This window comes from Bos grunniens, chromosome 1, assembly GCF_055505025.1.
Source record: "Bos grunniens cultivar Pamir isolate PY7600 chromosome 1, Bosgru_T2T1.0, whole genome shotgun sequence".
Classification (NCBI taxonomy): Eukaryota; Metazoa; Chordata; class Mammalia; order Artiodactyla; family Bovidae; genus Bos; species Bos grunniens.
The window spans coordinates 50,088,202-50,104,505 of NC_141165.1; the positions used below are offsets into that span (position 1 = coordinate 50,088,202).

The 16,304-nt window shown below is 45.2% G+C and overlaps 1 protein-coding gene across 1 annotated transcript in view; it reads right to left on the reverse strand.

The window, feature by feature from the left end:
• Positions 1-16,304, reverse strand: part of LOC147379423 (uncharacterized) — a 41,161-nt gene that overhangs the window by 8,816 nt on the left and 16,041 nt on the right. The window contains exons 5-13 of the mRNA XM_086415134.1: positions 11,921-11,962; positions 11,547-11,576; positions 7,925-7,969; positions 6,823-6,870; positions 6,616-6,662; positions 6,470-6,519; positions 5,732-5,949; positions 5,368-5,618; positions 1,932-2,066 (exon numbers count right to left, since the gene is read on the reverse strand). Coding sequence (XP_086271260.1) covers positions 1,932-2,066; positions 5,368-5,618; positions 5,732-5,949; positions 6,470-6,519; positions 6,616-6,662; positions 6,823-6,870; positions 7,925-7,969; positions 11,547-11,576; positions 11,921-11,962 — 866 coding nt within the window. The remainder of the gene's footprint in view (positions 1-1,931; positions 2,067-5,367; positions 5,619-5,731; positions 5,950-6,469; positions 6,520-6,615; positions 6,663-6,822; positions 6,871-7,924; positions 7,970-11,546; positions 11,577-11,920; positions 11,963-16,304) is intronic.

The window sequence follows — 16,304 nt, forward strand, 5'->3', positions numbered from 1 at the left end:
CCCTAACTCCACTCTCCTAAATCCCTCCAGGTTCATTTCCCCAGAGCTCTCCTGGGGCTCAGCCCAGCTGCAGGGTCCCGTGCCCTCCTTAGGCACCTGGGGCCACCTCTCCCAGGACAGCCTGGGAAAGCTCGTCTCTCCCAGGGAATCCGTCACCCTTCAAGCCCAGAGCCAACAGCACCCATGAGAAAGCCTTCCTGGAAACCCACCGCACTTGGTCCTCGTCTCTAAAGGAACACCACGTTATAGTAACATTATTTCTCTACATGAATGGAGCATTTCCCGCACCACACTGGCATCTTTGAGGGAAAAGACTGTGCCTTACTTATTTTTTAATTTTTAGCGCTTATCAGGCTGGCTGGTAATAGGCACATTGATGTCAGTTAAGCAAATCATTAATGGTATAAAACTAATAAGACACCTTATATTTACACGGAGTTTTACAACTCTCAGGAGTGCCCCAAACCATTACTTTATATGATCCTTACAGCAATCTTGGGAGATTATCCCCATTTTATAGGCCAGAAATTTGGTTAAGAGGGAGCCCACAGTTAGTGACAGTCTATGCACTAACTACATGACTAACCACGACTAGAATGCAGACTGTTTAAAGCCCTCTAGCTATCAACATCTTTTGTAAGAAACAACTCCTGGGATCCCCTCGGTCTCTTTCTGGGAACAGCCACCCATTCAATATGTATTCTTCCCTCTCCTAGTGGTTCTTAACCTTGGCAGCACATTATAGTCACCGTGGGAGCTTTAACAAGTCCAATGCCTGGGCCATTCCCAGACCAATTAAGTCAGCATCTCTGGAGGTGGGACCCAGGCCACCGAATTTTTTTTTTAAGCTCCCCAGGGAAATTCACACTCAAAAGCACACCCTTCTCATTTAGTCCCACCGCCCAGACAAGGCTGCAGTTTGAGTCTCATGAGTCTCTTGATGTGCCACCTGCTGGGGCCTGATCCGTGTGGAAGGGATGAAAATCAACCTCTCAGATCCCAGTGGGGAGATGGTAGCTTCAGGAGCCAAGGTAGTCGAAGCCGTGGGCAAGCTCTGCTCACATGTGTGGCTGGGCAGAGCGCCCGCCTGCTTTGCACACTGGTTTCCTCAGCCGTGTTACTGTATGGCTCAAATGGTTCAAAGCTTGTGCAGAAATGCTTTGAAACTGAAAAGGAAGGCTGTCCTGATCAACCTGATTGCTTCTACAGGGCACAAGGCCCTGATAATACCAACATGATAAAACAACGCAATATGGACCATTGCCATTAGCTCTCTTGCCTCCCACTTTTAATTTAATGGAAAAAAAACATGTTTTCAACTTTTCATAAACTGCAAAACAGACAAAGGAGGTAGACAAAAGGAATTTCCATGCAGATGTCCAGACTAGATAAGCTATGGCATACACCCAGGGCACATAATGAAAATAAACTTTAAAAATAACTAAGTCATTTCCGACAAGCCAAAATCGCTTACAAGTGTCGTGGTGTGTACAGTGAATGCTTCAAATCTAACAATTTATTCCCATAACTACTTTTCAAACGCCTTCCAGTGGGAAAAGCCCAATATCCTTTGTTAGCAACTCTTTTCCATTAACCTTTAATGCTTTGCATGACTTAAACTTAAGTTTTGTATTCCTTTGAAGCTAAAATTATTTTAATAACTTAATTTAAAATGCAAGAAAACTGAAAACCTTTTCAAAGGGAAAGAGAAATGAAGAGTCTACTTTTTTGATGACTGCAGATGAACCCTGAAATTCAACAGCATCTTTGGAATAAACTGCAAGTTTAACAAAACAACTGCTTTCTTAGACACTGGGAAATAAAAAAGGAGAACAAAATGCATTATTTTTAAATATCTTCAAAATGCTGTATCTAAGAAATCTACACGCTCCCCACACTGCTATGCCAAGTTGATTTTTTACAGTGTCTACCTCTGGGGTGATCTCAGCTTCTGGCTCACTGATCAGCCTGTACTTCTTCCCATTCTGCAGCAACTTCTGGCAAACCGGAGGCTTGTCGATTTTCATGAATTTCTTAGAGGAGTGCTTTACAGACTTGGAAATATCCTAAAGGTGGAAATAGGTCTGGGTTTTGAAATCCATCACCAACAACTGTGAGAGTCGAAGTCAAGAACCGGGCAGTGCGTGTGCCAGCTGTATTATTTTCACGTCCTCCTACAGACATGACGGCCAGGGAGGATGTCCCACAGTGATCACAAGGGGTAAAGGCCCAGAAGTTGAGACACCTTTGTTCTACGCATCGGTCACGTAGCCCAACTTCTTCCCACAAAAACACTACAGCCAGAAGTGTCACTTACACCCTGTGTGGCACCACCAATTTGCTTCTGAAGGGTCTGAGAACATTACATGAGCACTTGCACTACACATGGGCACTAATTCCACGCCCATCATGTGAACAGAGAGCACCTCTTTTACTAGAAGTGGTTCCAGCTGACTCAAAGTTTGTCTCTGCCCCACACTTGATATGTCCCCATCCTTGCTGTCATTAACTCTCTTTCTGATGTGGCCCTAGAGGGGACCCCGATTTTACATGTCTTGTTCCAATGCCCCCCAAGAGGTGAATGTAATCTCTGGCCCAAGCTCCCTTGGTAAAGTAGCTGTATGGCTGAATATGAAATTTAGGTTTCTTGAAACAGAGTTCAAGGAAATCTTTTCCTACACAGGAAAAAAAAATCAACTGGAGAAGGCATAAAAATAAAACACTAGCCAGGAAGGATATCCTGCCTTCCCCATGCCACGCTCTCCATTGTCCTGATGGCAGCCTTCTCCACATCCGCTGATGTAATCAGCTCCTGACCCCAGCTTCCCAGGAAGTCTGGATAATGCTCTTTCAGTTAACTGAATTTACTTTTAAAATATAAGGTTCATTAAATAATAGTGCTTTTTCCAAATCTATACTAATTCTACTTTACATGTATGTGTGTTCAGTCGCTCAGTCATATCCAACTCTTTGTGACCCCATGGGCTATAGTCCACCAGGCTCCTCTGTCCATGGGATTTTCTAAGCAAGAATACTGGAGTGGGTTGCCATTTCCTCCTCCAAGAATTATACTTTAGGTGCAGTTATTTTTATACCACTTTGAAGGCTACTTTCCCAACTGAAAGTATTATCTTTAGTGAGATTACAGGAAGCATATTTTACTTTCTTAGGAGGAAACAAAAAAATCTATTACTTAGAGTTTTTACACTTTAATACATATTGCTAGTTATAATCCATATAACATTTTTAAAGCATGCAAATACTACAACCTAAAACCACTGGGAGTGGGTAGCTTGATATAAATTCTGTAACTCAAATTATAATTCACAAAGTAGTATACTTTACAATAGCTGTGTCGATCACAATAAACTGGAAAATTCTGAAGGAGATGGGAGTACCAGACCACCTGACCTGTCTCTTGGGAAACCTGTATGCAGGTCAGGAAGCAACAGTTAAAACTGGACATGGAACAGACTGGTTCCAAATAGGAAAAGGAGTACGTCAAGGCTGTATATTGTCACCCTGCTTATTTAACTTATATGCAGAGTACATCATGAGAAATGCTGGGTTGGAGGAAGCACAAGCTGGAATCAAGATTGCCGGGAGAAATATCAATAACCTCAGATATGCAGATGACACCACCCTTAGGGCAGAAAGTGAAGAAGAACTAAAGAGCCTCTTTATGAAAGTGAAAGAGGAGAGTGAAAAAGTTGGCTTAAAGCTCAACATTCAGAAAACGAAGATCATGGCATCACTTCATCGCAAACAGATGGGGAAACAGTGGAAACAGTGGCTGACTTTATTTTTCTGGGCTCCAAAATCACTGCAGATGGTGACTGCAGCCATGAAATTAAAAGACACTTCCTTGGAAGGAAACTTAGGACCAACCTAGACAGCATATTCAAAAGCAGAGACATTACTCTGTCAACAAAGGTCCATCTAGTCGAGGCTATGGTTTTTCCAGTAGTCATGCATGGATGTTGAGAGTTGGACTATAAAGAAGGCTGAGCGCCGAAGAATTGATGCTTTTGAATTGTGGTGTTGGAGAAGACTCTTGAGAGTCCCTTGGACTGCAAGGAGATTCAACCAGTCCATTCTGAAGGAGATCAGTCCTGGGTGTTCATTGGAAGGACTGATGTTGAAGCTGAAACTCCAATGCTTTGGCCACCTGATGTGAAGAGCTGACTCATTTGAAAAGACCCTGATGCTGGGAAAGATTGCGGGCAGGAGAAGAACGGGACGACAGAGGATGAGATGGTTGGATGGCATCACCAACTCAATGGACATGGGTTTGGGTAAACTCTGGCAGTTGGTGATGGATAGGGAGGCCTGGCATGCTGCGGTTCATGGGGTTGCAGAGTTAGACACGACTGAGCGACTGAACTGAACTGAATGCTTATTTTTTTTCCACATCTGTTAAACCCTGATTTTGAATCTGAAAGGATAATTTTGAGTCACTGCTTTATCTTTTGTCAGTGTTCCACCCACCTCTAAGTCATTATAACTGTATTGACAGTGAGTCAGGGTATAAAAGGAGATTCAATCCTCTGTTTTCAATGATATAGTTCAGAACCTAGGCTAAACAACATAGATTTATTCTGCATTCTGGCAAACAGGTTCCATTACAAATATCCAAACCCTTCCCCTCAGGTCATTCTACCTTAAACATATTGGGTGCTTCATGAATATTTGCTGCTACAAAACCCAGAATGTTGAACCCATGAACCAAACGTCAACTTTTATCCAAAAAATTACTCTGGAATGAGGTGTGTCTTACTGGCAGAGCTTTAAGCCAAGGAGGAATCTCCAGTCTCCCTACATTTGACCCAAAGACCTGAAATGGCCCCCCAGTGTATCCAGAGCAGGTGCCTCGCCAACTGTAATGTCCCAGTCACCTGGGAATACTAAACAGGGTAGGCTCTGAGTCTGCAGGTCGGGGTGGTGCTGAGATTTGGCATTTTAAGGAGCACCCTTGCTGATGGCAACCAGCCGCTCCTGGTTCCCTGGTCCCCAAGTCACATGTTCAGCAGCAAGGCTGTAGAGAACAGATGGCCTTGGTTGTTCTCCAGGCAACCGTCTCCAAGGCCAGGCCTGCTGGGTCATGCCACACCCACCTCTAGAGAGCTATTTTCCTATCTGCTCTCCTCCCAATGGTGTTCAGGTGTATAACACCCATGCTCCATGGCTCTGAGGACCTGGCACTGATCTTATAACTTCTGTGAGTGAGCATGACATCAGACCCACCATAGGGAGACAATTAAATCAACAGAGACACCCGGATCTTAGATCAACAGACATCACCCAGACCCTGTATAAAGTCTGAACACACAGTATGCAACATTTAGTATTCACTTTCATTGGCCTTACCTTGATGAAGGATTCATTATTGGTTGCTACATACACTCGAAAAGACAAGGACGGGTTATGGTCGATGGCTTTGTACAGAATCACTGCCCCATGGTGGAATACCGTCTCTTCGCTTTGAACAACGGGTCCCACAGGAGAAAGAGAGCTCACACGCCATTTGACGTGGGTTGCAGAATGGTCCACAGTATATTCTAATGAGGCCCCAGTACTTTTAACATGGAAGACTTTGAACGTCATGTTGGCATCTCGGTCTGTCAACACATGAAGCTGAATTAGTGTTCTGGGCATTGCATGTGTTGCACATATACTCTCACACGTCCACACATGCACACGCCAATTAAACTTTTAGCAAACAAATACTCACGACCCAAGCAGAGGGAATGTGGAAACTGAATGGAGGTAAGACAGAGCGGGTCACATTTAACATCAAACAACGGTCCACCGACGGCCCAGGGCTTCACAATGAGGTCTGAATATTTGCTCCAGGACAAGACGCAATACTTGATATCAACTTTCCTGTTAACCTCAAATATCAGACCAGTCTCCGTGCACTGGTAAGTTCCCTCTCCATCCACCTTCAGCCTGTATTGGATAGATAAGAACACCTGTCAAGTCCTGATGTTTGTTTAGGAGAGGATTTCTTAAAAAAATTTTTTTTAATTCATTTTTTTGTTGTTGTTTAATTTCACTCAAAAGCACTGAGGGAACTCCATGACATTTTGAAGCAGCATCACAATCAAAGGAAACAATCTAACGCTTTCCCTGGTGGCTCAGTAGTAAAGAAGCCTCCTGCCAATGCAAGAGACACGGGTTTGATTTCTGATCCGGGAAGATCCCACCTACCTCGGAGCAACTAAGCCCGTGTGCCACAGAAGAGTAGCCCCCACTCCTCGCAACTAGAGAAAAGCCCACAGCAACAAAGACTCGGCACACCCAAAACAAATAAATAAAATTATATATATATATATAAAGAAAACAATCCAAGAAAGTACATAAAATGTGCGAAGTTATGCTGTTTTGTGTTTCCCCAACTTGGGGTTATTTTTACATAGACAGATAAATTACGAATGGTATCATGTCTCCTGTATTCCCAATGACTCACAAAAACTGTCCTCGGGAAAGAAGCCTGGGGGTCACCAGTTCATTGTGTTTCTGGAGAAAAAGCACAGATATAACACATATGTAAATGTCATTTTCTTAAATAAAGCAAATTAAAGAATCATCCTTTATAATTAAAAACATACTTACATTTTCAGCATTACAGTGTTCACAGTGAGATTGGATTTTATTAGATTCTAAATGATAGAGAAAAAAATTTTACTTACAGGAATGTGACTGGCATTTTTGGACAAAATTTTTTTGACAAATATATATGATATGACCGTATCACAAAATTCAAAGATATAGGCCCCCTCAAGCAATAATGAGACTATTTTGGAGAATGTAAATTCATACCTGAATTATAATGCTGTGTGGGCAATTCTTTATCCTCCCATTCTTCAACTGTAACAGATATTGTCACACATGTATTGGCATAAGTCAGTCACAGGGTAAATCAGTTAAGCCCCACCCCCCACACCCAGCTTCACAACCAATAGGAACTTTGTGCTAAATCACTTCAGTCGTGTCCAACTCTTTGTGACCCTACAGACTGAGGCCTGCCAGGTTCGCTGTCCGTGGGATTCTCCAGGCAAGAATACTAGAGTGGGTTGTCATTTCCTGCTCCAGAAGATTGTCCCGACCCAGAGATTGAACCTGTGTCTCCTGCACTGCAGGCAGACTCTTTACCTTTAAGCCACCGGGCAAGCCCAACAGGAACCTTAAACGTATATGAAACATCTCTTTGAGTGGATTCGGTGATACATGACACTTTCTGTTTTTGAGTCTCGCTGTAGGTATAAGGCAGCAGTTTCCAAACTTTTTGGCACGAGGGACTGGTTTCACAGAAGACAGTTTTTCCATGGACTGGGGGATGGTAGGACGGGGGGCAGTAGAGGGGGTGCAGTGGGGGGGGGTGTTTTGGGATTATTCAAGTGCATTACATTTATTGTGTACTTCATTTCTATTTTTATGACATTGTGATATATAATGAAATACTTATACAACACATCACATGGCAGAATCGGATCATTAGGCATTAAAGTCTCACAAGGAGTGGGCAATCTAGTTCCATGGGCAGTTCACAGTAGGGTCTGTATTCCCATGAGAATCTTGTCCCACCGCTGCTCTGACAGGAGGTGGCACTCAGGCAGTAACGCAAGCAATGGGAAGTGGCTGTAAATACAGATGAGGCTTTGCTCGCTAGCTCATCGCTCACCTCCTGCTGTGTGGCCCGGCTCCTAATGGTACCAGACAGTGGCCCAGGGGTTGGGGACCCCTGGTATAAAGCAGGAAAATAAGCTTGAATGTGAAAGTTTCCATGCACCCTACTTTGGCACATTAAGTCTTTAGCTGATCTTTTGACACTGAAACAATAGCTCTCTCATCTCACACAGGCACAGGGTGAACAGGATACATTAGAGAAGATAAGAGGGCAAGGGCACTGCCTCACTCTTACCCTGAGCAGACGCTTCCTCGGTGGAAGACTCTCCTAGTTTCCCATCTGTGAAGACAAAGAGAGCTCAGGGCACAGGTGGTCATGGACAAACTCCACCAGTCACTCCTCGGCTAGACCAGTGTCTCAGGCTGGACAGCCGCAGGCCCCAGTGAAGAGTCCCTCAGAGTGGTCCGAAGTCGGGAACTAAGCTGGAGTTGATATCCCCAAGACAAAGCCTGACTGGCATCAGCCCTTCAGCTTAGTATAGTTAGAGATGAGCGGAGCAGTAAGAGAGGAACTGATGTCTGATTTTAGGCATGTTTAAGCTGGAACTGTCTTGTAAGAGTGTCTGATTTAGCATGTAGACTCTTTCCATTGGCTCCCCACTACTCGTCTCTGGTCAGCCTCCCTGCATTTACTGCCCTCAAGTCACTCTGAACCACTCTCCACACCAAAGCATGCTCCTGCCTCAGGCCCTTTGCACTCACCGTCTCCCAGGCTGAATATTCACACTGCTCACCCAGTCACATCCCTGCCGTCTCTGCTCAAACATCACCTTATCAGAGAGGCTTTCATGACGTACCACCCCTCTCCCTGACACATCTCTTCCCCCTTTCATTTTCATCAGGGCACTGCTCACCACCTCGCACATGATAAGCTCAGTGTTTCTGCTTCCAGTCTCTCTCCCCACTAGAATGTAAGTTTCACAAGGACTGTAATCCCAGGGCCTGGTAAGTGTTCATTTTCTGAATGACTAGAATCACAGAATACAAAAATACATTATGAAAGGGAACAGTGGTGAATCTTCCTATTATCTACACCAGATACTGGTTGCATAAGTTTAGGCTTAGTTACGTATGAAATCTTTGTCTATTACTTTCCTCATCTGTTAAATGAGAGTTAACGTAATACCACTCCCCAGAAAGACAGAAAATTAAATTATAGGTAGGGATTGCGCCTGGCACTCGGCAAGCAGTCAGTGAGTGCTATTATTTTGCTATGGTGATGTGTGAAACTCAAAAACATTAATAATTCTGAAGCAGACAATAACCCTTCACTTGGGAGATGACCTAATGTGTTGAATACTTGGTTTTATATTTGAAAGATCTGAACAACCTTTGGGAGGATAAGTCCCATTAGTGAGACAGGCATCTTGAGCACACGTGGAAGGTCCAGGCCACCACCAATGCCCAGAAGCAGTGGACCCCCTCTCTGCCCACCCAGGACCCTGGCTCCAGTCCTTGCTACACAAGCTGCCTGCTCTCAGGACATCACATGGGGACCAGGGGTTGAAAGACAGAACCAGATTTTAAAAACAGCATTAAAATGAAATAGAAAATAGAAACTAAACGTATTCAGAATTCTGGACTCAGAATACCATAGATCTGAAGGTTCTGAAACACCGATCCAAGTCCTGCACCAGAAAATCTTTCAACCTTATTCCACAGCCGCTATCCTAAAAAGCATCATAAAATCCTAAATATTTTATTCAAAAGCAGAGACATTACTTTGCCAACAAAGGTTCGTCTAGTCCAGGTTATGGTTTTTCCTGTGGTCGTGTATGGATGTGAGAGTTGGACTGTGAAGAAGCCTGAGCGCCGAAGAATTGATGCTTTTGAACTGTGGTATTGGAGAAGACTCTTGAGAGTCCCTTGGACTGCAAGGAGATCCAACCAGTCCATTCTGAAGGAGATCAGCCCTGGGTGTTCTTCGGAAGGAATGCTGCTAAAGCTGAAACTCCAGTACTTTGGCCACCTCATGTGAAGAGTTGACTCACCGGAAAAGATTCTGATGCTGGGAGGGATTGGGAGCAGGAGGAGAAGGGGACGACAGAGGATGAGATGGCTGGATGGCATCACTGACTCGATGGACGTGAGTCTCAGTGAACTCCGGGAGTTGGTGATGGACAGGGAGGCCTGGCGTGCTACGATTCATGGGGTCACAAAGAGTCGGACACGACTAAGCGACTGATCTGATCTGATCTGATCTGATCATCTACACTGCATTTCATCCACATACCATGTTTTTGTGTCTTGCTATTTGCCTGGGGAGCTGAGAAAACGAAAGTTGTTAGAGAAGCCTAACTGCCCAGCACAGTCTTCCAGCAGGTCTTCCCAGCCAAAGCAGAGAAACTGATGCACTTCTCTCCAATACATAATTCTCGGCTTCTCTTTAATCCATGTGATTCAGGTGACTTCAGGGCTCAGAATAGAAGGTCTATCCAATCCGAAGGATGATGGGTGGGCCTGCACGGCCAGTTGGCCCACCCACAGAGAAGCAAGCAACCCAGGGTAGCCTATTTGGTCCTCCCATCTGACCTCAGAATGGAGGTGAATGGGGGGTATCTTTTTGACCTCTTCCCCAAGGTGGAGGATAAAAGGTCTTTTAACAAAGAGAATAACCTTGGGGAAAGGCAGGGCCCTGTGGACAGCCCTGGACATCCAGGTGTCTCATATGGCCAAGGGCCAGGTCCAGCGGCTCCTGACCTACATGTGCCCTGTCTGACAGCACTGACTCCAGCCTCCCATCCAAATCTGAGCCTAGCTTGAGCCTCATGGACTCCTAATGCCTTCCACCTGGTTGCCACCCTGATGAGGCCCTGGGCCAAACCTGGCTGCCAGGACCCTGGGGGCCCTGCCTCTGGATCCAGTGTCTCCATGGCCATTTACTCAGTTATTAACCAGGGACAACAAAGAACTGATCCCAAGACACAGCCTCTGACTTCATTTCTATTCTAGTCCAATCTATGGAGGCTGGACTTCTGATTGCATTTAATTGGATGAAATAATCCTTATTATGTATAAGGAGGATTGGAAGTAGGAAGGCTGGTATACATTATTCCTTATGGGTATCAGATGGTGACATCTACTCCACAAGTGTGATACAGAAATAACTACAGGTTCTTATCTATACACAACATGACTGCAAGGAGCTTACAGTTACCTTCATGGATTCCCCACTGGGAAACTGCAGAGAGAATTAGATTAAATACAAGATTTCTGAGTGAAAAGACTTCAGTTATTTTAAAATATTATAAAGACACCCCCTGACTGCCTTGTTATAGTATTTGTGTTCATAAGCAGATAATAGTCTAAGAACTGGGAGGGAAAAAAATCCTAAAGCATAATAAAATCAGTTAAAATAAAAGCTTAGTCATGCAACTTAAGTTCTTCACAAAACTTTGGCCCAAAAGCAAATTTTATATTTAGAATCTATGTCTTTACAGTGGTTTCATGACTCAAGTTGTTCATAAACAGCCAGAACAGCAAGCCAGAAACTTTAAACCACATATGGTACCACATTTTCAGCAGTGAACACTCTAGTCTGTGATTAACTGTGAGCAGTGCCCACCACGGGAGGAAGCAGAGGCTGTGGCTGTAGATTTTGGTCAGTCCCTCAATCTCTTCTCCTTTGGGAACCGCAGAGCAAAGCCGCACACGAAGACCAGGAACACACCCCTTGTATTCCAAGTGTACTGAGCTCAAATTTTCAAAATGCTTATTCATTTCCCAGTGTTGAACCCAATCTGACACAGAAAAAGATCATAAACAAGCCACTTGCAACTTAAAAATCTCAAAGCCTATCCTTCTTTCTTCCTTTCAGTAACAAAAAAGAAAGTCAGAAGAAGGAAGGATATACTCACTTGTTTTTTCTGGTTTTGCCTCTTCATTATCTACGAAAAAAAAAAAAAAAGGTTGAAATCATGTCATATGAAATTCATATGACAACTAAGAAAAAAGCACCCAGGCTAACGGAAGACTAGGTGAAGTGTTCGCCTCACTAATAGCGACCATTTCCTGTCTGTCTTCCTCAGCGCATCCTGTTTTGCCACTTTACTTGCCAACTAGAAATTATTTACCATATAAGTACTCTTCGGTACTTCACCAAAAGGACACTTGTAATTACTATGTCCTCGAGCAATATCAGTGACATGGGCTTTACAGTAAAATACAAATAAAGGTGTCCATGTTTAACTAGAATTCTGTTATTAAAGAAAAACATACACAGATAACTCACCAGATTCAGCTTCAGAACCGCTCTCAAAGCTGCTGTCCTCACCTTAAAAAAAAAAAAAAAAAAAGGATACACAGAAGCACACAATGAATAAAAAAGTAGGAACTATTTTTTAAAATTGTACATATAATAAAACAGACCCAAACTCAACTAATTTCCTCCTTTTACTCCATTCTCACTGAGTCCCAAACTAGTCTGGTTTACGAAAAAGAAAGCTTATCCTTCTTTGGAGCTGGATGAAATATACTTTAATTACTTAAATATGAGCCCAAATCATACTTTGGCTGCAATAACCACTTTATTTGGTGTCATCCAAGTCTCATCCAGCCTGACCTGCCTCTACTGCTCCCGTCTTGCCTCTGCACTGTGCATCTAGAAGGTTCCATGCACAAGTTCAATGATACAACAGTGCAGAATTCTGTAATGCAAAATGCCATTTCCCTGAAGCACAGGACAAAGAGTCTACTTCTGGAGTGACCCCAAGAATGTTCCCTCCCTTTCCTCACCCCCAACTCAGCCCGTCTGTCCACTGCAATCAGGCTTCTGTTCCCACAGTTAGCTTGGAATTCTTTCCCCGACGTCCCCAAAGGCCCACTAACCCCAGACCCATGGGACAGATCCATAGTTCCCAGCGGTAAAGGCATCTAGCAGCCCTTCCTGTCCACACAGCTCTCCCATCTATCCTGGTTCTCCACCTACCTCTGTGTGTCTTCATCTGCCCTACTGTGTGTCCGACTGTTTGCCACCCCATGGACTGTAGCCCGCCAGGCTCCTCTGTCCATGGGGATTCTCCAGGCAAGAACGCTGGAGTGAGTTGCCATGCCCTCCTCGACGGGATCTTCCCACCCAGTGATTAAACCCCAGTCTCCTGCACTGCAGGCGGATTCCTTACCATCAGAGCCACCAGGGAAGCCCACCCAACTACTAATACCCAGGCTCCACTTCCCACACACACCCAGCCTTCTTTCTACCTTGAGAGCCCCGCAAGGACCTATCATCTACTCCCAAAGCGGATTCCAACCCCCACCTCCAAGGGTGCCCTGACCTGTTCCTGACAGAGCAGACAAGCACTAAGGCACCTCTCTCTCCCTCATCCACCCCCTTCAACTGCTCCTCCTGCTTCACCCTGCTTGGGATCCCCTGAGTAAGTATGTGGGAAGCTATTAATATGATTCTCAGATCTTCCCTCGATATACACACGCTAACAACCAAAACCAAGGACAGGCAATAGCTATACGGAGGAAAGAAAAGATTTGAGAATAAAGATGAGAACAATAATATAGCCCCTAAGAGCAGCTTTTCTGGGGTGTTCACTATGTGCCAGGCACTATACAGTATATATACTTACTAATTCACGTGTATTCATTAATTACATTTATGTACTCATTTTGCATATCTGTATTTACATATATTTATGTAAGAGCTTTATATACGTTAACACATTAGCCCTCACAACTGCCCAATGAGGTAGGCTGAGGTCAGTTAATTTCCTTATGTAAGACCACCACCACCACCAACCCCACTACCCCTACTCTCCACCCAGGGAGTCTGAAGCTAAGATATCAACTTGGGTAATCTAGCTTGAACTTGCATTCTTAACCATGGTGTTTCACTTGCAAACATGCTTCTTATTGCTTCAGCAGTTTAACACCCAGGACCTGGTGATGGACAGGATGAGTGGGAAGAAGGGGAGGAGGAGGCAGGTTCCTCATGAGATGATTCCTGAGTGGAAGGCGAGGCACTGAAACAGGGCTGGGAAATCAAAAGTGATAAGACACGGCCTTGGTCCTCCAGGGCTTGAAGCACAGAGCAGTGGTTCTCAACCTTGGCTGCACACTGATGCCACCTAGAGAGCTTTCCACACACACACAGCCATGCCTGGGATTCTGGCTTCCTTGCTGCTGCTGCTGCTGCTAAATCACTTCAGTCGTGTCCAACTCTGTGCGACCCCAGAGATGGCAGCCCACCAGGTTCCCCCGTCCCTGGGATTCTCCAGGCAAGAACACTGGAGTGCGTTGCCATTTCCTTCTCCAATGCATAAAAGTGAAAAGTGAAAGTGAAGTCACTCAGTCGTGTCTGACCCTTAGCGACCCTATGGACTGCAGCCTACCAGGCTCCTCCGTCCATGGGATTTTCCAGGCAAGAGTACTGGAGTGGGGTGCCATCGGCTTCCTTAGGGGGTACTAATTAACTAATCGGGGCTAGCATTTTTGGTAAAGGGCCCCAGATAACTGGAATGTACAGCCAGGGCTGAGAACCATGGACTAAAACCAACCCACCATAATCACTTCCTTGTTCCCCAAGCTGTACCCCAGCGTGATTATGACTCCTTCCTCCAAGTCTCAGACACACCATCCCATTGCCTGGATAGCCCTTCCCCAGACCCCACCTCCAGACCCCAAGGTATCCATGAGAAGCCAGCCCAGTCACTTCTGCTGACCAACTCACTCTGCTCCACCAAGTCAGATGAGCCGTGCCTCTCTCCGATCCATCCGTATATCCCTCTGTCAAGCAGTGGCTGCTTGCTGAGCTGTTGGTGCCTGAGCCTTGGAGGACTGAGGCCATGTCTCACCACCTGATCCCCCTAGCACCCATCCCTAGAGATGCTCCATGAGATGCTTTGCCCAGCTTTAAAGAACCGAGCAGCCCCCACCATGTCTTTATCTGCCAATTCCCTTGCAATCTAGGACTTCTGCATGTATGTGTGTGCGCGTGTGCGTGCTAAGTCGTGTACAACTCTCTGAGACCCCATGGACTGTAGCCGACAGGCTCCTCAGTCCATGGAATTCTCCAGGCAAGAACACTGGAGTGGGTTGTTGTGCCCTCCTCTAGGTGATCTTCCTGACCCGGGGATCGAACCTGCGTCTCTTATATCTCCTGCATTGACAGGCAGGTTCTTTACCACTAGCGCCACCTAGGAAGCCCCTAGAACCTCTGCAGGGATGTAATTCTGCCTGGACCAGCCCCAGGTGAGGCCCACCTTCTGCTCCAGGTCCCTGGGAAGTGGAGTCTGGGGCCATCCCTTCAATTCACCTTCCCTCTGATTTGGGGCCTAAGACTCCTTATTCTATTTCTGCTTCCCTGCCCTGCAAGCCCCCTCAAGCCCCCAGGACCATTTTCCTGTCTCATGGCACATATCTGAGAACTAAATAAGATGTCTGTGAAGAGTGACCAGCCCGGGGCCTCATACACAGTAGTCACGATTTTTAAGCGGTAGCGATTTTTACTAACAGGTCACACTCCTAAACTCTAGTGACAGGCCAGCCCAAGCCTGCTACCACCAGCACTAAACCCTCCCCACGTTTGTGTAGGTTAGAGCTCTGGCAGCTGGATCCCTGTTTTGGGAAGCTAGCATGCAAACAGCCCCCAACTCTGAGTTTCTTTTCTCTCATTTTCTCATCCTGATTGGTTCCACCTTGACTACACCCAGCTGTCCTGAATGCCAGCCTAGATCCAGACAAAACCTACACCCCTGTGACCCATTTCATTCCACTAAAAATAGGCTAAACTTTTAAAAATAAACCTTAAAAAAAATTGAAAGGAAGGACAGAAAGGTGGGAAAGGGAACAGAGGCAATGTGGCAGCAGGCAAACTGAAATCCCAAGTCCCATGCCCTCCCAGGGCTAGCAGCCCGGTCCTCAGCAGTGAAAGTGTGGAGTCCTAACCACAGGACCGCCAGGGGATTCCCACCTACACTTCCTGACCAGCCTCCCTTCGTCCAGCTGAGAAGGCTTCACCCCACTCTGACCTGAAGTGTCTCTCCCCTCACTCGAGAATCTGAATTATCTACTACACTCCGCATTCAAACATTTGTAACTCTCAATTTCAGACACTGCTGCCAGCAGCAGGCTTTCTCCTCCTTCCTTAGACAGCGGTCCTTGCACAGTCTCCTTCCAGTCTTCATTTTGGTTGCATATTACGAAACCATCATTCTCCTACTTTTTTATTTGAAAGGGTATTTAGCACAACTTTAGGGACCAATCTTCTTTAGTCACTAGGAACACGGAAACCTCATAAAGATAACTGACGTAATCATCAAACCAGTACAAAATTACCTTGATGAAAAAGGGGGAAATACACTTAATCTTCCAGATATAAAGATAAAAACTCCCATCTGGCAACAAGATTGCCAGGTGGCCCTGTTTTCAGAAATGACAAGGGCAAGGAAACAAATTAGAGGGACAACTTTTGCTACTTGTCCGTCCTAAATATATTCTGTTGCACATAAACCTAATCACAGGAGTAAATCAAGCACGCAAAGACCACAGTCCCAGAAAATGGTTCGGGACGAACGGCCCTGTGACTTCTGTGATTTCTCAATCACAGAAATAATTGAGCTTAAGTTTTTTCAAGAAAACATGGATTTTTTTCTGGATGACAAGCTTTG